The 27787-nt window shown below is 40.6% G+C and overlaps 1 protein-coding gene across 7 annotated transcripts in view; it reads right to left on the reverse strand.

Annotated features, from left to right (window-relative positions):
• plekha5 (pleckstrin homology domain containing, family A member 5) overlaps positions 1-26723 on the reverse strand; it is an 85709-nt gene extending 58986 nt beyond the window's left edge. For 6 of the 7 annotated variants that reach the window (XM_034204830.1, XM_034204828.1, XM_034204826.1 and 3 more), the window contains exons 1-3: positions 26601-26723; positions 26426-26502; positions 25148-25205 (exon numbers count right to left, since the gene is read on the reverse strand). In XM_034204830.1, the coding sequence (XP_034060721.1) occupies positions 25148-25205; positions 26426-26502; positions 26601-26692 (227 nt within the window). In that variant the 5' untranslated portion in view covers positions 26693-26723. Of the gene's footprint in view, positions 1-2012; positions 2112-25147; positions 25206-26425; positions 26503-26600 lie in introns of those variants that run through there. The other variant, XM_034204832.1, reaches the window with a different exon arrangement.
• Positions 26724-27787: the final 1064 nt, after the last annotated feature.

The raw sequence follows: 27787 nt of genomic DNA on the forward strand, positions 1-27787 counted from the left end.
GTCATGCAAAAGGAACGGAAATCGAAGCGCCTAGTCAGCAGAGTGGTTATATCGCATGCCATATAACTGCAGTGGTCGATTCTGGCCTGTGGTGCTCGTCTCTTTCTCTTCCCTATCTCTACACTCTAAATGCAGGGGAAAATCATCTTAAAAAAAATCTGCAGTTGATGAAACTTTTCCAGGGAGTTCTGTACTAACAGGGAACAAAACAAAAAGCCAACTGCAGTGCAGTCGAACAACAACAAACCAGACGTCACGCTTAATGCTGGATCCTTGAAGAGATGGATTGGCTTCAAACCTCAAACCTGACTGCTGCCTCATCAGAAAACCTAATCCACGCTTACAGATGTGCACACAGAAGGAGTGGTGGACTTCGAGAACACTGACATGGGAAATTCTTGTGCCTCCCTCACAGGGAGTCATAGGTATTTAGTTTCATAATGACATGAGATATTCATCGGACTCACAATAGTGCAGGGAGAAGACTAACATACTCAGGGGTGGTTCTAGGGGGGTCAGTGGGGGCCAGTGCCCCCGTAACACTGACTTTGGACCCCCCTGTGGCCCCCCTGAAAATGAAAAGTTTATGATTAAACGATTTATTGGCTGACAGAATAGGCGGAACTAACGTTATTTGTCATTCTAGTCGGACCCATTAGAGCGTAAAAACAGTAACTATAAGTATCTGAAATAAATATGTGTACCAATAACTGTATTGCATTGTTTTCTTATGCGCAATTACTTCATACTGTCTTTGTCTTTTTTTTCGTCTTGTATTTATTATGCCTCTCTCAGAAAATAACTGGCCCCAGCCAGGCCCCCCCAGTCAAATTGGTCTAGAACCGCCACTGTTACTGTACGTACAACTCTTGAGAATTTGACAAATGTTGAACCGATCAGCTATTTTCAGTGCAAGGTGCAGTTAAACTTGTGAGTACCGCTCATAAATAAAATAAGGGTACAGGGTCTAAGTGCATCCCAGACTAAGTCCCAACTGAACTTCCCCATATTCACATTTGACACTCTGCTACACCCTGTTAATCCACATCTGAAATGGGGGCAATCAATGCCAGCTCAGACAAGGGCTTGGCGTGTGCAGGGGAGGGCACAGCTGACAAATTGAGGACAGCTTTCAGTGCTGGGCAGTCAACTGATTCACTGACTCAATCCAATGTGAGTTTGGCATGTTCATGCATCTCTGCTCTTGGCATCTACCCTCATATTCCTCATTCAGACCAACAAAGTCTAATTCTGACTTTATAGAATGAATTCAATGTGTGCATCCTCTTTGAAACAGGCTGAAGTATTTCCAAAAGTAGTATTTGCTCCTTAAAACAGACTCATCAGAGGGAGAGGTCACATTTTAGGAGTGTGTTTACTAGGGAGTGTCTCCACTTAGGGTCACCCACTGCTGGTTGTGTAGGTGCAGCCACATTACTGAAATCCTCTGAGAAAAAGAACAACAAACTACTTCTGTTGGGGTTCAAACCTCGTTACAGCTCATCACACCCACAGCCAGGCAGTCTGTTCCAGGTTAGTCACGGTAACTGCTTTGGGATGATATTGTTTCATAAAAACAAGCTCTGTGAAAATCTGTTGTAAATGTCTCCGCAGCAGCTCCCTCCTTGTTACAGCCCTCTGACCAACAGCTGCATGTGTCACTGTTGAGTTATAAGGGGTCACAAAGGCAATACACCTACTTCCTGACAAGCTCATAGATAATAAGAGGGGAGGGGATTGCTTGGAAACACAGGCGAGAAGGACAAAGAGTCAATTGAGTGAAAGCTTTAACCTGGCTAAACTGCAAAAACTAAATAAATACAAAAAGGACAAATGTTTTCCACTTCTAGTTAAGAAAGGAGAAACTATACACAGACCTGGAGAAAGAATTCAACAATAGGGGTTTCTGTGCATGGGTCACATCATGCACCGGGCTATTTCCATCAAGATGGAGTTAGCAGCTGGGTGAGAAGCAGAGCAAGACAGTGGGAAGACATTTTCCCTGCTGGACACCACAGTGTAAACACCTCAAGGTGAAAGGCACCCAGTCATCCTCCTACACTTGGCAAGGCTTTTTATTTTTCTGAATGAAACATGTAAGTGCCACTTACCTGGATTGATGATGCAAAAAGCAAACAGAGGGGGGGCGAGGAGGAGAGAAAAAGGAGAAGAAACTGTTAGTCAGAGTGCACCACAAACACAAACTATTTCTTAAATTACAATACATTATGTACACAAATATATATCTTTTATGCGGTGAACTTTCTGTGATTATGTTTAAAGAGATGCTGGATGCTATGGAAACAAATCCAACACTGCCCTCCAATGGCTACAATCATTAGTTACACAAAATAACTACAGAGCAGTGAAACCTATGACAAACATTAAATATAGCATTATGATCAAATGACTCCGATAAAGATAATCCAAGTTTATTTATATAGCACATTTAAAAACAACAGAGTTGACCAAAGTGCTGTACATCAATACATATATAAAAAGCAACATAAATACATTTAAACAAAACCGATAGGACAAAAAACTAATGTGTATAAAACACAAGAAAGTAAAATAAGTAGATAAGTAAAAGTACTGGAGCAGACTACTTTAGTAAAACTTTGGAAAGAATGGTGTGAGTTTTCTAAGGGTCTATAACCACAAAGAAAGACAATCAGCTGATATGAAAACTGTTAACTGATACCAGCTTCTAAAACATATATAATCCTTATGCAATCAATACGATAAGATATCATGCAACTTCTTGTTCCTATTGTCCTGTAAAACTTGTTTTGAACTGGGATTATACCAGTGACGATGTTATGCTACATTGAGGCCCTCTGCTGGGCAAAGTCAGTAACTACACTTGGTTAGCAGCGTCATAACAGCACACAGGCTGACATCTGGTCCTAATCTCGCTGCTTATTTCTCACTTTCAGCAGCACAGTCAGCTTCCCCTGCAGCTGGAGCAGGATACAAAGAGAAAGCCCGATCTGGAGATGAGCATGGGAATGCATGCAGGCATAAACAATTAACCCCACGTAACAGGAGGCCTCGGATGATCTCAGTAAATCTATGCATATTCATCAAATAAATCACAAAGAAGGAGATTTGTGAGCACAGCTGCTTGACTGTTAAGGCTCATCTATGTTTAGACGAGAGGGCTTACAGACAGAAAGACACAAATCCAAAGCAGAAATTTGATATTTTCTTTCTGTTCACTTTTCTCTCGAATGCAAATATCCAATCAGGCACGCTGCTTATTTTCAGTCATTAAAGTTAAACACATTAATCCGGCATTAAATGCAAATATCCCATTTTCACAGGTTCCATTGTCCTCTACTGTCAGATATACAAAATACAATACAACGGATGGGATATGAATTGCATTGCCCAAGAAAACCTTTAGTTCTGTTATCTTACTATAATTACTCTTTGAGCACATGGGACTACTGTTTTTATTTTGTCATTATATTTAAGGAAATAACAGTAGTCATTTGGCCCAAAGACTAAATACAGTATCAGAAAATAGCTGTGTCTCAGAAACAACAAGAGCACGATAAAGTATTTGTTATAAGAACTCGTAAAAACAGACTGGCTATTGATTAAAGTGTGATTCCTTATGAGATCAAAACTATACTGTTCGATACTATCCAGAGTCTGTCTGAAACAGATTTCAATACACAGTCTAAGAATAAGAAATATTGTGGAGTTGTCTAATTGTTTCATACTAAATATAGTCTCTGGCACATATGGGTTTAGTAAACGAGTATTATATACACATGAAACATATGACTTTATCTTGGGACACGTATTTGGGGTGTTAGTGTTCCTCAGACACAGGCAACGCAGAGCACACTACGGGCACACTAGGGTCTTCTGATACAAACCTGTGAAAAGGTTTTATTTCACTAATATTACTTTCTTGTATATTTACCTTCAAAGAGGCTCAGAGATGATTTAGATCAAAGTCACGACACATGTTTAAAACTCAATCAGACATTGTCAGAAACTAAACGTTGATCAAAGAATAGCCTACATTCACTTTTGAAAATATCTTCATAAGGAAACCTCAAAATAAGTCAGATCAAAGTTCCTTTCATCTCCATGATACACGCATAGATGTGCAACTCATTCTGCTAATGGCTGTGCAGGAGGGAAATGAAGCAGCATATGCCACACATACAGTACACAGCACAATTGTCAAGAAATAGCTTTCACACAAGCTCTGAAAAAACATGATTAATTCTTCAATTTGCAGCTTGTTCACCAGACTCCTCCAGCTGCTTCTGGGGGATCCCCCTGCTGCTCCGGGACCAATTTCAACATGTGGGCCCCTAAGTCACGGGCCTCCTGTCTATTTAGTCCTTTGTTCCAGTGAAAAATGGATACTTCACATGCCTGGATCACCTCGAACTGTTCATATACAGAGAATCAGCCGCTCAACTCCAAAAATGCTAAGAAAAGGCACCTGTGCTATGTATCTCTTTATTACCCAATAACACCGTCTGACAGAAGAAGCACATCATCCCATTCTCTAAACAGAATCTGCATCATACAGCGATCTCTATAACCGTCAATCCTAGATCCGGACAAGGGAAAACTTGCCAAATGTTTGTGAAATGTAAGAAACCTCAGGAAGAGCAACATTCGAGGCATCCCTCTCCCAGGACAGACGATATGTGTCGTTGTGAGCACAGAGGAGGATGTCACAATCCCTCTTGCTATCACATAAAGCCCCTATAGACATCTTCTTGCTTTATAAAAAAACTGGGACACAACACCTTGTTCAGAGAGAGAACATGATCCTGGATTTCAAAATGTTAGATCTTATTCTTACCGCATCCCACTCAACAACATTTCTGTGGGAGGTAACAGTTAAATAAAGCCCCGAGAGCATATCTGTAAACAACGAGGAGACACCCTGAAACACTGATGTTGCTTGTGTTTTGATATATTATACATCAATATCACATTACAGAGAGAGAGGACATGCTGCCAAGTTGACGGTGTGCAAAGACCACACTGCAGCCTCCAGGGTTTCCCTGCTTCTCTCTCTGACACAGTCTACCTAGTCTAACTCTTTCTCTCTACTTAACAGGATGCCTTGCTGTAAATAGCAACTTAACTGTTTTTCCTTTAACAGACGTTGTCTTTTCTTGACTTTATAATAATAACATTGCAGTGAAACAATAGTGTGTGTACTGAATTTGCTTGGACACGTGCAGTAGCTTAATCAATGTTAATAAGGGTTTTAATTATGTGAAAAGTTGCTAAAGATCTATTATTGGACATTTCCTATTCTATTCATGCGATTCATTTCACACAAAGAACTGGTTAGAATAAGAGACCCTGCAGTTCAAAGTGTTCAAAAGCTCAGTCGAGGTGTGCACTGCTCTTTCCTGGTACCGAGGATTAGCACAGAGTAGAATGGGTCACACAAACATCCAGCTTCCTCTCATAGTCAAACATGTCTTGCAGGGAAAATAAAAGAATAAACTACAACACTACATGTTTTCTCATTTTGCAGTAAAGCGTAACTTCTCTGTTCATTACAGCATAGTTTCACAATACTGCAGTAGACCTCACACCACCACACAGACGCTGCTGCCAGATACCTTAGGGAACGGTGACATCGGCCTTTATTGTATACAAAACACATGTAAACAGGATCGGCACATTTCCATGACTCACAGATAATCACATTCACCATCAGCGTAGTTTCATATCGGGTAAACGCAGCTTATAGAAAGATAGCATAGCATTTGTACGAGCAGCATCCATTAAACATAGCATTACACTGTCCTTAAAGAAAGTTAAACGAAAGGTTCTGCAGACTGAAACTGAACTTGTTCCCAACAGACTTGCATTGATTTCCTCTTCTGTACGAACTAATCGTAGCACAAGGTGGTAATTGAGATACACTTAAGACGGCAGAGCCATTCTGTTTGCAGAAAAGCTCAAAAGAAATCCATTTTAAGCAAGTGGCAAACCTACAAGGCAGCTTGAAATACTTGTTTTCTTTATCAAACAAAACAGATGCTTTCTTTAAAGTAAAAAAAAGGCATCCATGCTAACTCAGTAAAAGTATAAAGAAATGTCATACCTTGTTTGGTCCCATTAGAAGAAACAGAAGAAAATCTCTCGAGGTCAAAAGAAATGAATTGTGCAACGCCTACATAGGACAAAGGCTTTAAATGATTGACTCTGCTGGGGCTTGACAATATGCTGCACCTAAGTGCAAACTATGAAATGAACAAATGAGCCGCAGGGAAAGCGAGGTGAACAATGATCCCTCTGTAAACAAAGCACTGTGATACCAGTGGCATCATCATGACGATGTTTGAATTGGTACATTCACCGTAAGCGATACTGTATGATTCAATATCTTCATGCTTATTGCACCATTGATGAGGGCGGTGACTGTTGCATGGAAATCATAGAAATACAAATGAAGCAACAGAGCTGGCCTACGTTTCTGATTGGAGGGAAATAAATCATAAAGCTTGAAGGATGCCATAGATTTGAAACTCCTGGAGTCTGAAGTAAGTTCTAACGGTGTGCAGAATTCATTTTGCGAGAGAAAGTCTTCTTTTTGATTTATTATGCCGGCTGTTCCACTGTTGCCCCACATGCTTTGTCCCTAGCAGAGACCAAGCTACGGCCGTACTGACTTAGTCACCAACACACTGCTTCCTCAGTAAACACTCTCATCTCCCTATGAGTTCATTATTGGTGAGGTCACATCAGGTCAATCTAGGTCAGTGTATTCACGCAGGAGGGAAATGAGGCGGTTCAATTTGACCGTTAATGTTGAATCCTGAAGCAAGTGTGTGGGATTGAGGGTTATAATATACAGCTTTTGGCAAAAACAACAGAGGCTTGTAGCAACACGTGCTAATAACTGAAACCATACTGCATTGAGTTGAGGTTTAGTTTCTCCGTTTGTTTGGCTTCAAGGTTTAACCTTAAGACCTGTTTATGCTTCAGAAGGAGTGTATTTGTGTATTTTTGAGATGTGTCCACCTGAAATGAGAAACATGAAAAGGCCGCACCAAAGGGCCTTTATCCAGGTTTCACTGATCAAGAGGACAACAAGAAACATGAACACCAAGGTGCATGGATATGCGTCTCACAGATCTCGTCTAACCCTAGCTCCAGAATTCATAATTGAAATAAAAAAATGATTTCTGGCAAGCATTTCAAATAGGTCTGGTGTTATTTTGTTGAATCGTTCAACACTTATATTGATGACATTCCCATGTTCAATCAGCAGTAGCTGAACTCACAAAAGTCAACCCATATTCCAAAACATATTGAAATGGCTGTCAACTGCTGCTGACACATGCAACAGAATGTCAGCTTGTATGTATCATATCAAAATGCTGCTCTGGAGTCACAGTTGAAAACTATCTTCAGGATTTTATGTAAACAGACTTTGACTTTCAAACTTAGAACCAGATCATTCCTCAACAGCTTCCTGTTATTCCTGTTATTCTATATACAAATATTGCTGAGGAGGACGTATAGATTTGCAACCAAACTGCCAAAAATGACAACCATTCCTGTCAGGCAGTGTCCTGGCTGTGTTTCTAAAACATGTTTTTCAGAACATTTGGACTGTAGGTAGATTAAAGCTGGTTTTAAGATTGGCAGAGAGCCAGCTTCAGCTGTGCTTTAGTTCTTGGCAAAGAACACATTTCTCGTGTACACATTTACACTGCCACACTGAATGACTAATGAGCCTCCCTCCTCCATGAATAAACAATGAAAACAAATAGGCAGAGGAAAATCTAACGCCTCTGAATATCTTACGTCCACTTAATGCTGTTCCAAAAGACTACACAGAAACTTCTTATAGATTTGAAGAAAGTTTCGTACTTTCGGCTCATCAAACTACAACATGTCACATTAAATCATGCACATCAAGTCTGACTAGGACTAAAAATACTGAATAAGACCTGAGAGTTATTTATGAAGTACTTACACAAACTCTTAGTTAAGAGTTGAACTTTTCTTTTTAAGAGAGCATGACATCACTATTACGCAGAACTGAGCCAAAATGTAGTGTATTAAAGATAAGGTATTTCATTCTCAACAGTCACGCTGAAAGTTATTGAAATGACTGTTATTCAAAGCACCACTTGTCGATGTATTACGACATGCAGAGCAAGCAAGAAAAGCGATCAAAAGGGTACCATACTAAACGTGTAAGAAAGTGTTCAAAGTGTTCCAATCGAGACACATAGATGTAGAAACAAATCCACAGTATCCTAGGGCGACCTTAATGTCTATTATCACGTCAAACCAAAACCTAAATACATTGTAATTATTATGATGTAAGACCAGAAAAGCAGCACATTATTGAGAACCATCGCCTTTAAGCATTATATCTTGAAGGGATGAAACAATTACATTTTGTCAAAAATAGTTGCCAATTATTATTAAAAGAAATCTTCCTTTTTTTTGTTGTCCTGTGTCTTCAATACAAAGTTGCCAAAACAAGTTTTTGTGAATCAATGAAGGGAAAGCTATAATCACAACATAGATGTTTTCACCAACATTACAAGACAATGGGACGCATATGCAGTTTACTATCCTAGATACAACATTACATCATATCATCTGCACCAACAGCAATTTACTGTGATGTTGGTGCAGACAGTATAGTCATATTAATAACATGGCTCATCTGTCTTCCACTGTGACATATACCGGTCATACACACACCCACAAACTCAATAGGGACCGTTATCAGTCTGGTGGCAGGTAGTAATAAAGCTGTCACAATGGGGAGATGTCTTGAAACACTAAATCGTGCTCCTCTCTGAGACTAGACTGTTAAACACCTGAACTAAGAACATCCACATTGTATCACTTGTAGACTCTTATGGCACTACTTCTATTCTATTTGATTGTATTTACTTGCGCTATTCTATCTGTTGTATTGTGTTGCACTGATGGAGGAGCCTGGGACCTAAGATGTTCATCGACATAACTACACTGTAGCTATGTACGTATGACCAATAAAAGCCTTGAATGTGAATCTTGAAATCTCCATGAAGCAGAGTCAGAGCAATCAGAACATCACACTCATATTATAGGGTGTGTTTATATGCACCACCAGCAGAGGTCTTACAGTGAAGAACAGTGGGCTCCCCCTCACACAGAGAGGAGGAGGAATGTCAGCACACATTGGTTTGTGAATAGCAGCACAGAGGTGGGAAGGCTGCATTTATCCTTAAGCAACTAGTGCTGATATGTAAACCAGACTGAGGACTTGCAGAGACATCCATCCTTACTGCTGCAGAAACATATTGCAGGGAGCTGATCAGACTGGCGGATCACTATAGCCATCTCTACGGTTATGAAGCCCCTGTCAGCTCACTCCACTGTGGCATCATCTCTCACACACTCACACACACCATCTAGCAGAAACTGAAAGCAGGCTGCAGGGAGCCCAGCTGTGTAAAGTGTAAAGAGAACACATTGATTTCCTTGCACCTAGTACTTAAAGGTACCCTGTGGAGGCTTTAATCACTATTGGCAAGATAGAGCTTTGTTTTAATGAGCATGTCCCTGTAACGTTTGTATTCTGAGGCAACTATGTGCACAAGTACACACATGCATGCACACAACAAAAGTGAGGGGTAAAGTTTGACTCATTTCTATGACTGTAGAGCGTAGGGTTAAATTGTTGTACATACATTTTGAAACAGCAAAGATAAAAAAGATTTTTACTATGAAGGATTCAAAATATTTAAAGCAAATGCGGTCCGATAGTGTTAAGGCAAAATGAAGGTAGGAAATAATATAATTATAAATGTTTCTTACAGTGCAAACCTGATTTAAAGTGGACCTATCATGCTATATTTGAAACATATATTGTAGGGCCATACCTATATAAAACATGTCTGTGAAGTTTTTTTTTCAAAATATCAAACAGATCATGCATTTTAGCCATGCCTCATTTTGCTATATTTGCTCTTTTCCAGCCCTGTTTTTGTAAGAGCTGATTCTGCTTTTGTGGCAGACTACAGCGCCATTTTACAGGCCTGACATATGTACTACAGCGTCTCCAGCGCTTTGGAGCGGTCTCTCATTCCCCTGATAGGTGGAGAGTTGCCCATATCGGCGGAGCACCCCTTTTCTGACGTCATAACAATTCAAATAATAATCAGCTCCGTTGCAGCCCCGTTTTTAGAGATTTGGGTATGGAGGAAAAGAGAGAGGGTTGTGTTTTTTGACACTTGGTGAGTTCCCTGACACACCGGGGACACATATTCATGTATAAAAGACGTACAAAACTGCATTTCGCATGATAGGTCCCCAAATCTATCTAGGCAAGTGGATACGAAGGGAAAGGACGGACGAATTGTTTTATAAATATGATAAAGAAGATTATTCTATTCTATCATTTATTTTACTTTTTAATGCTATTTTATTTATATTTCAGAAATATTGTTGGACTTCTTGTGTCTTAATCTCTCTTATGTACATTTCCATGTATTTTATGCTACCTACCTACCTACCTACCTACCTACCTACCTACCTACCTACCTACCTACCTACCTACCTACCTACCTACCTACCTACCGAAAACAAGCACTGTATTTCTGACGAATGTCTGAAGTGAGACATTGTAGCATCCTAGCTGTGCTTTTCTTCTGAGCTCTCTGTAAATCACCTGACCTCAAACAGACGGCTACAACTCCGGGAAGCAGGAAACATGCAGCGCCTCACAGGCACTCATTTAGATCAAGGGATGCACATTTTAGCAGTTTGTTTTCTCCAGGGTTTCTGTTTGCTGGACAAACAGCTTGCGTTCTTTGTAACAATTGAAGTACTTTTTCCTGTGACTTTTCAACAGTATAGCACATTCTTCCTATGGTCACTCCAGTGATGACATTAAGCGTGTGAGAAACACGAGGGGTGCAATATCAATCACAGCAGGTATACATTATTCAAAGAGACACTTGGCGTGGAGTATAATATTTGTTTAAGAGAGGACAGCCACATCTGAGGACAGAGCGTGGGAGAGGACAGTTGAGCAATAAGTGCAGTGTATTATCCAATCACTGCCACTGTCTGCATCCCTCCCTGTCTCCAGAAAGAGAGCCATATTCCCAGCTAGTAATACGCTGTAAGCATACACAGATATTGTCAGGATGGAAATCATTTTTTAGGTTATTTCTGTCTAATCTGCTTGTACAAATACAACTCTAAGAACTTGGTATTTTTTCCGAAGTTTTCAGCCTATGTGCAGTGCCCCATTTAGCAGCACACTTTACAGTGCACTCAAGTCATGATGGGCTTCACACTACCTGAAACCCCACAGACATATGAGAGGCAGCAATAAGTGGTTCTAAAAAGCTGTTTTACTTTGGGTTATGATTAGGGCTGTCAGTCGATTAAAATAGTTAATTGCGATTAATCGCAAATTAATCGCACATTTTTGATCTGTTCTAAATGTACCTTAGAGGAATATTTTTCAAGTTTTTAATACTCTTATCAACATATGAGTGGACACATATGCTTTATACTAATGTTTATTATCATTTGAACAATGACAAATATTCTCATGAATATTAAACACAACAACCTCTGAACATTACAAATATTCGCCTCAATTCAACCTGGAACCTCTCTCATACAATAATACAATACAAATGGTGTGTGTGTGTGTGTGTGTGTGTGTGTGTGTGTGTGTGTGTGTGTGTGTGTGTGTGTGTGTGTGTGTGTGTGTGTGTGTGTGTGTGTGTGTGTGTGTGTGTGTGTGTGTGTGTGTGTGTGTGTGTGTGTGTGTGTGTGTGTGTGTGTGTGTGTGTGTGTGTGTGTGTGTGTGTAAAGTCAAGTGCTCGGCGCAGTTGTGGCGAAATGTCGCTCCTCTGTTTTCATTTAAACAGCTCCTTATATCCGTTAGCGCAGCTAGCTAGCACCAGATGCTAACAACAACAATGCACGTAAGGTCTCTCTCTCGCTCGCTCGGGCCACACATACACACACCCTCCCGGTCCTCCCAACAGCCAGTCGGTGCCTGCCAGTGAGCGTGGAAGTGTGGTCTGCCACAAGCGGGCGGCAGGAGCGGGGCTGTCAGCATCAGCTTGTAGACGGTATTTTAAACTCGATGCGCTCTGAAACTACGGGGCGGCGGAGGAAACAAAATACACATGCGTTAATCGCGTTAAAATAATTAGTGGCGTTAATTTATTTTTGCGTTAACGCGTTATTAACGCGTTAACTTGACAGCCCTAGTTATGATATTACATAAGGACTTTGAAGATGAATGGCTTCTTGAAGATGGACAAGGAAAAACGCTTACCAGTGCATCTATTCTCTTCTGAATTGATTAGACCAGGGCTATTCAATTACACATTCAGTTGGGCCAGATTTTATAACTACAAAATTCAGCTGGGCCAGACATTCAGCGGCCTGTAAAAAGCGGGTAATGACACATTTTAAACCAACACATATTACTGCGATGAAAAACATGCCATTTTTATTGATTGTTCATCTAACAAAGGTACGTCAAAAAGTGCATAAAAACACAACAAATTAGCATTAATTAGAATTTGCTTTAGAAGTCAAATATTCAGTTGTTTTTTTTTGGAACCAGGCACATCACAAAGTGCATTTAACTGAATACAATAATAGAAGTCTTAATAAATGTCCTCACATACAAAATAAAATTGGATACATATGACACATGCACATCAAAAAGTGCATTAACAAACAGTTAAAGAGCTCCAATGTAACACAAAGAGGTAGTACTATAGCAATACTATTTTTTCACTTTTCAAGTATTAACAAAAATCATACGTTTTGGTCACATTTGACCCAGACACATTACAACGTTCATTTAAATGAATACAAAAAGAACTGTCAAACCCTTCAGTGCACAAACCCATAACAAGGGATAAGGGTAACTATGAATGAATACTACACTACACGTCTACTATAGTAAACTAGGTGCTTACTATCACCCCATTTGTGATTTGTCATCGCTGACTTTCTCAATGGGAGAAGTGACATTTTTAGTTTTGAACAAGAGCAGTGATTTTTGGCTCATAGGATGTCAATGCAATCCTAAAACATTGGTGAAGAGTGCCGTCAGTCAGGGAGCAGCGAGTGCTACTTTTCTTTTAGTTAATGTGTGAAAAGCTTGATTCACATTTGTATGTTGATCCAAACATACTGAGCACACAGATCGCTACTTTCTGAACGTTAGGAAACTGCTGTTTTTTTACATCACTCCAAAACTTCGCTGGCCCGTTAGTGCGCTGCTCTTGTGCCATGGTTACGGATGACTGCATGTCAATAAGTTCCAGTGTAAATGTCCCCTCGTCGATGCAGGGGACCACTTATTTTGCTCTGGTTGATACGTCCCCCTCTATTGCAACAGTGAAGGGGTCTCTGGCAAAGCCCATCACCTCTGTGGGCAGAGCAAGTCCATCCAATCGACCGGCAAAGTTCTCTTTCAACCTCGCAATGAAATATGTCATCACATCCGTGATTTGTCCCGGGGATGTGATGTGTTTGTGGAGCGTCGGAAAATGCAGCATCCGACCCGTACTCAAGTCGGTCGCGAAAAGGTCCAGCTTGACTTGGAATGCGCGCATCTGCTCCACAAGATCAATGACCGTTTTGTCTCTGTTTACGCTTCAGAGTTGAGAGAGACATGTTTTAGAGTTGCCATCATCACCGTTACTAGCAGCACCACTAGATGCACTTTCAAAAAACGTGCTGCGTTGTGGTTTAGTGGTTTCTATGCAACGCGGAGTGTTGCGTTCATGGTCTGTACTAGTGTAGGAATTTGGCTACGGGTGGCTGGGCCACTCGGGAGTTGGTTCTGGGCCGCATCTGGCCCGCGGGCCGCCATTTGAATAGGCCTGGATTAGACCATTAGATATAAAGTAAGGGTTATCAAATCAACACGTATGGCAGCCAGCCACTTATTCTCAATGATATTGACACTCACTATGAAATGGCTATCGTGAGCGGGAAAAATCATCAAAGGCTCCCACCTAAGGAGCCAAAAGCATTTTAAGATGTCGCTGAGCTCAAGAGATTGGAATTGTGAGAGGATTAAAAACTTAGGAGAGGAGCCTCAGAATGAAACAATGTCCTGCTGATAGCATACATTATGTCTAGCCTGAAAGACATGTGCTGGGGAGAGACAAGTGTGGGACATGTAAGATCTGCACGGGGTGCGGTGCAGAGCACGCTGTTGCCAGGAGAGAGAGGGGGGGAATAAGCCAAAGCAACAGGACCAGGAGGGTACGATATTAATCCTTCCATCACTGCTAAATTGAAAACTTGGCAGCAACCACTACATCGGTCTAGCATTAACCCTTTATTCAATCTTATGGTAGTAGGTGAGAAGAAGTAGTGTAGCAGCAATACATTAGGGGATGTGGTTAAGAAGGTGTGATCCATGTGAAAGCAGAGGTCTGGAGGGAAAGAGAAGGCCTGCTTGGAAGTGAGTTAAGACAAATTGAGTTGCTGAATTTGTAACAATTGGTTTCAGGAAATAGTAGGCTGTTCCAAAGCCCTCTGTGGACATTTTAACATGATGCTCCAAAAGCTCACAGCTGTAGAACATTTGAGCAGAGCGGCGGCTTCCAAAAGCTTCCTAATCATCACGGACCATCTGGAAAACAACTGGGCCGTGTACTGTCCACTGGACTGAGGGAGACGGACAGGAGGAATAGAGGGAGGAAGAGAATGATAGTGAGGTGAATGCTTCGCCATGGCATGATAGTGTTGGGGAGCTGTGTTAGAGCTTAAGAGATATCCATCGCCTAGCTCACAGAGCTTATCATCCAAAGTAAAGGCATTTTAGGAGAAAATACAAGATGCTTTCCTCTTGCACATCTCACCTTGTGTATTGTAATGATTGCCAGTTTTGCTTTACGCAATATTGAGTTCCTAAAGTAATCAGGCTCTTTAGAAGCAGTCAGAAAGGCTGGATGGGTTTTTATGAACATTGAACACCAGAGGAGAGCAGGGAACTGCCAGGATACTGCAGTTTCACCAATGGCTTGAAAACATTTGTGCAAAAACCTTCTCACTTTTCCAGCTTTACATCCTTCTCCTTTCCATCTATAGGAATAGACTACACGGGTAAGTGGACAAGATGATAGAGAATGCAGAAAAGGACAAAGAAAAGCAGTTCCTTGAGATGTATACATCGTGAGAAGTCTATCCTAAGAGTTATTCTTGAATAAGTGTAACCAGGTTGGTATAGTAAGGTCTCAGATGTAGACCCAATGGTGTGTGGAATAGCAGAGCAACAGCATGCCCCCCCATGAAGGCAGCTGATTTAACCTGGCACACCATACGCAAAGGAGGGCTCATTACAGATGACCACAGGGATTACTAAAGTAGCTTTATTAGCATCAAATCAAAGACACCACACTTCTAAGAGCCTTTGAGACCAACGAAATAAAGAAGAATGCACCCAACCTATAAACCCAACATACCTTCATTCAATCATCATACACTCTATGCAACAGGGCTTTTAACCTATTCTGAAGCACTGGGCGTTAATCATGCACAGAGTTTGAGGTTCGAGAATAGGTGAATTTGGCAAAGGCTTGTGTCCTCGATGACAGCCTGAAATTGGAACAAAAAATAGATGTATCTCTAAGATGAAACATAGAGAGCCATCACCTGATAGCAACTGGGACTAGTACAGACAAAGACTCTCTTGATCAAGTTAAAAGCAGACGTGCCTTAAGTTCTCCATCCTGGAAAAGAATCCTTCCCATAGGAGAACAAGAGGAACAAGCTAATATTAGAGTGTGCAAACAACAAATGCATCGCAAAACCCTCAGATATGGCCGAGACTACTAAGAACAACAGCCGAGGATACTTGGCCTGATGTGCATTTTCACAGAGAAACTGTCTTAATCAGCACCTGGGGCAGCCACTGACATCAGAGGATCTCTCACACACATGTTCACACACCAAACACCAAAACACATACACACTTTTCTACCAGTGCTAGCCAGATGGCGGAGACCCCACAGAGACTGGAACCCGTGAGAGCGGTCTGAGCAGCTCAAAGCCCGCCTCCATGACTCTCCGTGTCCCAGTCAGCACCCACACTCCCAACAGAGAGCTATGGAGCTGGAGATTGGGATGATGTACAGCAGATCCAGGTCTTCTGGTTCTCTCTTAAATCACATTACACACACAGTGAGCGGAGTGAGTAGCGAGCGCTGACAGAGTGAGTGAGTCAGCAGCTACAGCCATCCGAGAGTAAACACTCTCAGAGCTCTGCCGTTTGAATAAGACGTTGTCCCTGGTGTGCCATTTGTTAATGTTAACCATGTGTTTGGGAGCTAATACATCTTTTCAAACATAATATTGCATACAGGCTTCAAGAAGATGATCATCACTATTATTTGGCAACTGTTAACATTAAATCAGTGCATGAAAAAATAAAATAGGTAGAGGCAAACACATGGCAGACGTTTAATACTCTGATAGACTTTTATACTCAAATAACACAATGCTTTTATTATTCAATGAAGTTGTCATTGTGTTTGGATTTTTTCTGGGAGCTTAAGTTTCCTCCAACTCGCCCGTGGGAGTGAAAGAGGCTGTGTGTCTTTGAGTGGTGAGCTGTCCAGTGAGCGCCCTACCTCTCACCTTTTGTGTGCTGGGATTTGCTGCAGCAGAACAAATGAAAAGAACTGGCTCTACTTGTTGTTTTTATAATACATCTCTAGTGGAAATGCTTCAAGGTGCTACCAGCAAGGAAAGCCTGACACATCAATGTGAACGTGGACTGTGATTTAATTGAAAGAAAATGCAAAAAGAAGAACATCTGTGTGCGTTGCCCCAGCAACCCTGCACAGGAGAGGGTTAATTAGTTCTGAATGGGTACGTTTCAGCAGTGGGAGTTAACTGGTATCATAGTATGACACCTAAATGTTCTTGCTGCCTTAGGGTTACTACAAAGTAACCTCTTAATTTCTACACTTCCTTCCTGTTGGCCCTACACTGTAATGAAGCCATGTGACGCCTACACTGGTAGAACACTTTCAGTTCATTAAGGCTTTAGTTTTATGCACACGACGTATATTATATGAATTGTTTACATTAAATACCACACACACACAACACACGATAGAGATTGACCCACGTGGCAGAGTTTGGAGAGAGAAAGTACCGTGCAGTGCACACTGATTATCAACGGTGGTTTAACACATGAACGGTTGATTAAATCTATTCTCAATGCTCTTAACTGCTGCAATCATGCTTTGGGATCACAGAACACTTAATAAAGCCCAGTGGTTGGTCACATCTTTCTTTACACTAGGGAGCATTTGATTGGAGCAGGAGCTTTAACCGTAAAGTCAATATTTCACCTGATTGAGTTGAATTAGTCGGAATGTGGGGGACCACACATTTGATCACCTATTAAAGGATAACATACAGTATATAGCTTTATCTTGCATTTAATTTCAAACAATTCCAACCACATGGTGACCTCTTTAACTCTCACTTCTGTGGCTGGATTGACAGAGTTTCCTAATGGTCTGATAAGGCTCTGCTCACAGACACAAGCTTGGATGATTCCTCAGAGAGAACGGAGACGCTTTAAAGTCTGGTTGACAGGCACTCACATCATGGTCTTCATCAAAGATCAAAACCTCCATTAAAGATGAAGCTAGTGCAAACCCTCATAAACAGAAAGATGAACAATAAGAGCTCTTTCCTCAAATTGTCCCTGAGCCTTTGGGATGTTTTACTACTTCACTTTAGCTGATGTCACTCGTGAAAATGAAAACAAATCCCCTATGCCGGATGTCTAATCCATTCTTCAGATGTCTGATAAGACACCTCATTTCACTGATGCCCTGAAGTCTCTGAAGTCTCTGCTGCAGAAATAAAACTTGGAAAGAGCCGAGAAGCAAGGCAAGAGCAGAGACGCTGATGTGGACACGTTGATGAAAAGTGACACTTTTTGAAATTGAACTATTCGCTTGAAAAAAAAGCTAAAGCTATTAATTTGGTTTCGTAAAGTGTCATGTTTTATAATTGGAAGGGTAACTTGATTGATGCTAGGTTTGGAGGTATTGTACACTTCTGCTCAACTGCAAACTAGGCCTGTCACGAGAATTCATTTTGTTGGACGATACATTTTACCGGAAATGATTGCGATAAACGATAATATTGTCGGCACCGTTGTAAGACCATTTTAGACCACTGACATAAAGATAATATATTATAATAATTAAAGTAAATCCTTTCAAACAGAACTTTTTATTGAACATTCAACATTGCAAATTAAATGTGAAATAATGTTCAAATATATAAATTATATATAATAAATAAATCACACACAACCAAAACAATAAATTGAATAGACTCAGGCTGGAAAATCCAAAATATTCCCAGACCGAAGATGTTATGCAACCAATTCCATTTAACTCCAAATTCCCCTCGAGTAAGTCACACGTTGTCTCCTGCTTGTCTCTATATTATTCATTTGGCTGCTACACCGTTGCACGCGGAGTGTCCTGACCTGGCTGTGTGTGAGCCCCACCCCTCACAGCACACCTGGACAGCAGCCACAGCGCGCCTGGCTACAATGCTGGTCACATCCTTATGTAGACAAACACTCATGTAAACGGCAATTCATCGAGGTCAGAAAAGTTATCGAGTTCATTTGTATTTATCGTACGATAAGTCAATTAATTGCTTATTGCGACAGGCCTACTGCAAACATCAGCGAGATAGCAGATAGGTGGTTAGAGTGGAGCATTTAGCAGCAGAAGAGCCAGATATTTCCCTCAAGGAGCGGTGAAGAAGCTAAAAGGGATTGCATATTGGATTTCACATTGACTGGTGCTGTCCAAAAGCACATCATCCAATGAATGCTTATGTTGCTCTGTATCCGTCGGATGTTTAAATGAGCTCACAAGTTTGCTGATTTTAGGGGAACGTTTCTGACAGAAGCATCACAAAATCTCCCACTTTTTATGGCTTTAAAAATCTCTTAAGTAAATTAGTATGCCTTAATAATAGTTGCATAAAAAATAGAAATAGTTTCCGAGTCGTTTTTACCACATTAGTCACTAGGATGAACCGAGGCTCTAATTGTTTGTTTTTTTATAAAAACAGTCATCAAAAAGGTGATTTGTTTATTGATCTTTTAGTGACAATTACCACAACTGAATATTGATCCACATGAGAGCCACCGGATGCACTACTTTTAAATGTGCAGTCAGCAAGTGTGTGAACCTTCAAAGCACAAAATGAGCCAACAGCTACACAGAGATCCAACTAATGAGATGTTTTATCATTATTGGGCAAATTGCAGTTCTGAGTGATGAATTAAGCATCTATAGAAGTGAATATCTGAATGAAAGTGGAGGTTGAGAGCAGATTAGTACAATATTGATGTTTCTAGTTGCACTTTATAATGATGATAAGCACTTGGAAGCGGTTCATTGCCCTCAACATTCATTAACATAATGCTAGCAAATGGATCATTAATAACTGGGCAGCAATAAAGCCAGACTCTTGGTCTATAGTACTTTGAGGGCTAGCCATTGAGTATGCTACTGTAAATATTACACACTCATTATTCTCTTAAAAGGCTTCAGCTATGTCATTGTGTAACCTACATCAGTTAGCCCTGACTTCAGCAGTTCACCTCCTTTTACAGACAGACTAGATGAGACAAGAATAGCAAACAAGGAGAGGAAGGCCTTATGAGATCTGTCTATTCATAAATAATTGCTGTAAACAGTTCATGCATCCATGAGGCAACGATTGTAATCGATGTTGTAATCATGGTCATCACTCCCCTACCAAAATATTATGAAGCCTTGTGGGAAACTGACGTCCCCCCAATTTATCCTGATAAACACTTCTGAGAGGTCGTCACAGGTCAGCAGCACTCATTAGCACACAGTGACAGACAAACATTTTAACCAAACGCTCCTTCAATTGCCCAAATCATGTCCCCTGTCTTGCTCAAAATGAAGCTTAAGTTAAAATGTGGGATTATGTGTTACAGAGATAAAATGGAAAACACAAATCTGCCAGATGGCACACTCATCAAAACCCTGCTTTCGTCACATCAAAAACAAACTGACCCAAAACTGCACTCTGGGTGGCTGCAGAGTGTTGTTGACCCGGGAACAGGGCCGCCTTAATGCACGGGCTGACCTGGGCTGAAGCCCAGGGGCCTACGGAGATTGGGGGCCTATCCTGAGCCAATAAAAAAAAGCTTGTAACGGCATAATTACAAGCGAAGAACGGAGTGACTTGACGTCACAGCAGGCAAAACAACAGCCGGTGAGTGTTTTCCCCGAGAAACAAACACAATACACAAAAACGCAAAAATACACAAACACACACGTATACACACACACACACTCGCTTCCCCCAGACCTGTAATCCAAACGAAAATATCTTCCCTCCATACTATTTTGATCATTTGCTCTGCTAATCAATCAGATCGATGGATTCCAGAGATTTTTCTCAAAAATGTTGACTCCGTAACAGTCAGTGGTGCCGGCCTCGGAGCCAAGTAGGCCATCTGGTTCTGATAGCGATGGAGTAGCGGGAGAGGAAAAACAGACAGGAAGGACATTATCTGTTGGAGGAGATGGAGAGGACGACGAGGACTTGCTACGTGAAGGGGAGCCAACGGCAACCGGACAAATACATGAGGGAGGCCCGATACGTCACTCATCTGGAGGAGAGGACCAGGCGCGCGAGGAGCAGAGTGGAGAAGTGCGATCACAGAGCCTGCCGAGGCTATAAATGACTTTGATTTGTTGTTTAAATAGGGGGCCTACAAAACCCCGCCCGCCTTAACCTGCCATCAGCCCCAGGACCTGATGGCAGGTTAAGGCGGGCTTGCCCGGGAAGGGCATACAGAGGAAATGTCATGAAAATGAAACGACTCTCTGTATAGTAGGGCTGCTCAATTAATCGTATTTTAATCGCAATTACGATTTTGGCTTGCAACGATTATGAAAACCACATAATCGAAATAAAACGATTATTATTATTATTTATTTTTTGTATTATTTATTTTTTTGTATTGGTTTTTCAGTTGAATTATAGTTAAAGTTCAGGGTAATCAACTGTTAAAAACATACTGTTCACATTTGTTTTCAATAAATGGATGTTTTCCAAGTAAATCGTTTTTTAATAATCGTGATGTCAATTATTGACCCAAATAATCGAGATTAAGATTTTTGCCCTAATCGAGCAGCCCTACTGTATAGCATGCTTCATAGAGCGTATGCAGCATACAGTATGTCCATATCTATGATGTCTTCAGCATCAGAGAGCGCAGCTGTGGGTTGTTGCACCGAAGTGTAGTTCGATAAGAGATAAGCCTCCCAGCTCTGGACAAAAGGTACCGAATAACAGGCGGGTTCATCTGAAGGGGAAAGAGTTACTCGGATGTGTCGGATTATTCTCAGCAGCGGCAGAATGGCTTGATGGAAATAAGTGTTCTCTGATTTCTGAACGCAGTTGTGAGAGCAAGACCAAAAGCTCCTGGCTGGAAAAGTTGAATTGAATATGACTAATGGGTGGCTGCTATTGACCTCTCCTCAATGAGCCAAAGTAGATGTATTTTATTGGTATGTGTTCTTCAGACAAAACAAACAAGCCCCATTGAAAAGAAAATAATAATAGTTGAGCAGACACAGCAGACACAGCAACTCAAGTTTTGAAAAGCATGCCCTTTTTTCATTAGTCACAGCTTCAACACAATGGCTTTAATTCTATGTCTGTCTGTGAATTAAATAAAGAGGCTAATGGTTTGCACCTCCTCATTACCTCACTCTGTTGGTTGTAAAGCAAGTACTGTCCAATTGACACAGAGCCTAGTTCCCCAAACTAAAGAGTCGTGTTGGCATTGGTCCACGTGAAAAAAAACACAGCAACTCAAAAGAGAGTGCTCAGTCTGAGGAGAGCAATAAGCCACGACTGATTTAATTACCATCTGCGCTGACCTTCACTCATTCAAAACTCACAGTGCCATCAAATAATCAAATCTTCTGATGCCTCTGGTAAACACTATGACACCAACAAGAAGCACCTTCCATCCGTCCAAACACATCCCGTCAGAGGACAGGCTACGTCAGCACAATCTGTTTCTCGATGCTCACGCTGTGTAACCCGATGGTAGCAGTCAAGCCACACAGCCAATGGGAATGGGCCAGCCCCCTTGGCAGGCTCCAAACAGACCTGAGTCATAGAAGTGTATCGATGATCAAGCTTTCAACGTATAGGTCTGACAACAAGAGGAGAGGGTTTTTTGTTTAAACTAGGCCTTTTTTTATGAACATTCAAAATGCAAAAACCGAACTAATCATTAACAATACCAAATTGAGGACAACATAATGATATCCTACTGTATAACATACAGCATATATGTATCCAGCTTCCATCAGGCTAATGGCTTTGGAACGTTTTCAGAGTCTTTTATTGGCAACCTCACATAAAGCCTCAAAATATCCCAAGTACTGTCCAAGACTGTTATCACATAAACTTGTCAACAAATCTCTATGTCAAAGGAATGAGTCACAAGCAAATGACCAGGCATGGTTTTTCATAGGCCACTTACTCAAGTTATCTTCATCACTAAATACTGACAAATTGAGCTGTTGCCTTGATTTGACAAAACGTGTTTATCAGCCAGCTCAATGACACAATACACATGCACACAGCAGTGACCATGCAACTGGAATTCTGAAAGCTTTTGTTAAGTAAACAACAAAGAGGAAGCTCATGAGCTAGTCCCAGTACACAGCCTGGGAACATGGGTGTCGCTAAAGCAGTCCAAACAAACCTCTGTCACATGTGGGCCAATTATCTGTATGGCACCCACAAAATCTGCATCAGCTTAGATTTCCCCTTAGCAGGCAGTGGAGTATGTCGTATGCCTTCTAGTATTTTCTGCGGGCACACAACATTTTTTTATATACGGGCAATGTAAGATGTATGAATGTAAGATAAGTTTACACTTCATTTGTCGGGCTCACAATTTAGCTTTCAGTTAATCCCTTTTGTGTAGTGTTCAAAAATAAATGACAGCTATTATAGGTATGTGACATGCACCGCTAATGAATGACAGAGGGGAATACAAGAAGGGCTAATGCATTTTTTACTGTTTCATTAAAGGTCATAACAGGGATATATCCTGAGGCTGTTTCTCTGTGCTTTGGTATCTTACTAGCCAACTGCCATTGTGACTACTGGTCGGAAAAACATGTTACTAAAGGATTCCATTCTGTTCACCTGCTTCAAATCAATTGAAGAAAAAACGAATAAAACCACTGAGCACAGGTGCATCAGCGAACACATGGTTGCTGTAAATCGTCCAATCTAGTTTGTTAAAGAATCACTAAGCTTTCTATTGCTATCAAGATGACTGAAGCCGATTTAAAATTGTTGTAATCGCAGTATGATATTAGATTCACTGTCACCAGCCGAGCTAATACATAACAAATAGGCTGTATTAGATTATATGCATATTTAAGTGGTCAAATATAACGTTTTGAACCAATAAAAATGATCTTATCTGTCCGTGTATCTCCTTAAGCCCCACAGTCTATCCTCTCTGAATCCTCTGTTAAACCTGTGTACATAAAGTGTATCTTGTATTTTGCACACAGCACGGTGACCTCTGTTGACAGCTAAGGAACATGTAGAAGAGCAAAGGAAGTCATAGAAAGAAAGCAGCAATTTCTTCTGCAGCTTTTAAGGACAAAACAGCTGAATTCAAATGAAAACTGTCTGAAATGTAGCTAATGCATGCAGTTTAACAGTTTTTCCATAACGATTAGTCTGCACTTCTTTGTCATCGTCACTGTTCCAGGATCCCATTGATAAACTAATGAATGTTGTCCCTGAGTCTGTTTTGCACGGAGGCGCTGTGATAAAATACTGGGATATAAAAGTACTGCTTTTCAGTCGACTGCCTGGCAACCTGCCACATGAAGCTACTCAAATACACAAGGAAGTCGAAGACTGAGAGAGAATTCACTGAGGATAATAAGACATAATATCCTACATTTGTAGCCTGTATATTGCAATGTCTTCAATCATACGCATCCTTGTGTTCTGACAGAGGAATCCATTTGCAACATACGGTATCTCTAACTGCTGAATATGAGGGGTATTTCGATGGCACGTACATAATAACACAGCATTTAAAGCTACATCCTTGGACATAAAACATTCAGATGATGAATCAGTGACGACTGAATGACAGTGCTTGAGATCTCTTTTGATCAGACGCATGCTTCCGGCAACCATGGAGGGGGAAATATGAAATGTACTCTAGTTAGGGACTTTGTAACATAGCCAACTATGAATGTAAATCTTGTGGATCCTGGTTTTCAAAAGGAACATAAACTGAACAAATCAAAGTGCTTTCATGGACATGGAAGATATATGAAATGTCCTCCTGCCCACATAGCACCAACAAATGAGCGTGTATAGGAGGTTCAAAACAAAACCAATACAGGGAGAATTGAAATAGGAAGTCTTTTTAAGGTCCTATAATACTGTAGGTTGGCATGTACCTACAGAATATTTTCCAACATCTACTTAAAACAAGTTGTCATTTTAAACTGTGAGCAAACTCTATAAACCCAAACAATGAGGATAACCCATGTTTTCTAGCGGATTAATAACTGTCAGAAAACGAGAACACGTTGTACTTTGGCTCAACTCTCCAAGTAGGCTTAGCTCTGAGCAAGGTAAGTCTGAATAAATAAAAACAGCTCACAAGAAGACAGCCACCACACTTTGCCCACTTTATCTAGTATTTGCACAACGTCCCTATTTAATCATTAACTTTAGTAATAGGCTTTCTACAGTACAGAAATTGTGAGTAAAGGTTCCAAATGTACAGCCTTGAAAAGTTTACTAATAATACAATGGATGTTTTCAGGAGAAGTCACGCATTAGGAGGGGGTTTTCATTTATCTGAGGTGATAAACAAATGTTATCACCAATGTTTATAATTAGGGCATGCTGCAATTATGGTGACATGAAAAGGGGAAGTGCCTTGAGTTGATATGGCCTGGTCAGATATTTGTTTGCATGTTCTGGTGTCATGGTGGGTGTGTCATGTGGAGGGAGGGTTTTAACTCACTTGATAAAGCACCGCGCACCCTCGAAAGTATATCCTTCTTCCCATCCAGTCGGTAGGTCTGTAAAAGAGAGAGATGTGGACAAAAACATTTTAACATAAACTGGTGAAACAAACAGATTTTGTGTGTATTAAAGCAACTAGGGCTATGCACTAGCAGCTGTTTATTCACACGCTTAGATGTAGAGCTGCGACGATTCCTTTATTAAAATACATTTTTAAAAACAATTTGAAAATCAAAAAGAAACTCAGAACATAAAAATTGCTAAAAAAGGTAGAAGAAACGACCCATTAGCACTCCCCACATCTGAATGTTGCGTAATTGTTTTGCTTGTTTTGTATGACCAGCATATCCAATCCAAAAATACTGTTCCATCACAAAGGCAAATAAAAGCAATACATCGTCACAACTGGATTTGTTAAATATCTGTATTTTCTACTGAAATTGTACTCTAACCATTAAGAAATTATCATAATATTTGCAAATGTTGTGGCCATCGATTAATCAATAAGTCAAGCAATTGATTCAGCTCTAAATACTTTGGACTGTGGGAAATTCTGATGGTCCTTTTTCACTATTCTGACATTTGTATAGACTTGGGTGATTAATCGAAGAACAAATCGTTAGTTGCAGACCTAATTGGATGCAGCAGCCACTTAATAACATTAGTGGGAAAGCTCTGCAGAGACTGATGGTTATAAGGAGGCTGCATGGTGATTCAACCAGTGAGACACATTGCAAGGAGCTAGTTATGTCCTTATAGCACACTGCGTATAATATTGGTCAAGAGCTTTCTGGAGTGGTGGAAGCTTAGTGTAAATGTACAACTAAAATGACAATTCAAACTCCTGTTGCTGTCATTCCTGTCAAACTATGTGTCTTTGAAGCGTACATATGTTTAGGGCAGACGTTATATGGTAAACAGGAAACGTCGAAATAAAATGCTTTCCGAAATTAATTTACATGCTGGTTGTTGTTCGTAAAAGTCGTGGTTTTAAGACTTCGCGCTTAACGTCCACCACTCGTCAACTTCACAAGAAAAATAGACTAAAGGCTCACCACTAAGTAGGGCACGAGTAGGGCAGAGGTGGGCACGAGAGGGCTCACTTTTCACAGCACAAAAAAACAAAACACTCGTGAATTCAAACACGCAGCAAGCATGTCACCGTATCTCCCAGTGTGCTGGGAAGTGTCGGTGTGGGGTTACGCTCCACAACAACCTGACGGCGGACATGTTACACACAATACAGACACTTGACAGGCGTTCAGTGACACCTCACCTGGAGTTTTCCTGTGCCCGGTTATTACCGCCTCGCCACTCACTGGATGCAGCCAGGTTGTACTCTTGGCTTCTTCGCTGTTGAGAGAGAGGGGCAAAGCAAGGCGTTTATTAATACACGGAGACTTTTTTCGAAAACGGGTGGACATTAGTTGAGTCTATGAAGGGATAGTTACTTAATGAAGAAGACACGTCCATCACGAGTAACCCCATAACTCCAGGAAGACGGGAGGCACGAAATCCACTCGGGTTGTAGGTCCGCCGCCATGTCTGGCAATACTGTATGACAACCGCGCGGCTCCGCTCTCAGCAGCGCGTACACGGAAACCTTGGCAACGGCGGTTAGATGAGAGGAGGGCAGACAGGTATAGTTTGTCTCGGAGATTATTTCATTGCAGTGGTGTAAAGTAACTACGTACATTTACTCAACTACTGTAGCCTACTTGAGTAACATTTTGAGGGATTTGTACTTTACTTGAGTAGACTATTTGAATGTGTTGCTACCCCACTACAATGTACAGGTTTATAATATAGCCTACTATTATTTTCAGATTTTGAATGTGAAATATAGGCTAGGCAACACTAAAATACTTTAATTACACCTGGAGTAAATCCACCAGCTACCCTGTAGAATACAAAGGGATTAAAATAATGCACCTTTACCAGCTTTTATAGACACATTAATGCATCAATAATTATAATCAAAATCTATGATCAGAGGTGGGAAGTAACGAGGCTACATTTACTAAAGTACTGTAGTATAATTTTGAGGGATTTGTACTTAACTTGAGTATTTCAATTTGTTATACTTTGTTCTTCTACCCACAATTCAGAGTTTAATATTGTTATTTTACTCCACTACATTTATTTAATATCTTTAGTTGTTTTGCAGATTTTGATTCATTAAATAAGCATCAGTATTTATAGTCAAAACATATAATATATTATTCTGAAATGGTCCAATTTGCATAATGAGTACTTTTACTGTTGGTACTTTAAGTATATTTTGATGGCAATACTTGTGTACTCTTACTTGAGTAACATTGTGAATGCAGGACTTTTACTAACTGAATGATGTTCACACACTCTGGTACTTCTATTTTTACTTAAGTACAAGACCTGAGTATTTCTCCTACCTCTATTTTTGAATATGTGCATTGATGGACATCAAAATTATTTGTATATGATATGCTTTAAATGTTGTTTTTTTCTGTTGTTTAAAAGTTGACTAATTTGTTTCTTTTGTGTGGATGCTGATGCACATTGTTATTCACTGGCTGTGTTATTGTTGCCTTCTGCTCGGCTGTGGATTCACATTGTTCTAAACAAAGACACCCCTCAGCAGTGTGAACAACCATGGGTG

This window comes from Gymnodraco acuticeps, unplaced genomic scaffold (genome assembly GCF_902827175.1).
Source record: "Gymnodraco acuticeps unplaced genomic scaffold, fGymAcu1.1, whole genome shotgun sequence".
NCBI lineage: Eukaryota > Metazoa > Chordata > Actinopteri > Perciformes > Bathydraconidae > Gymnodraco > Gymnodraco acuticeps.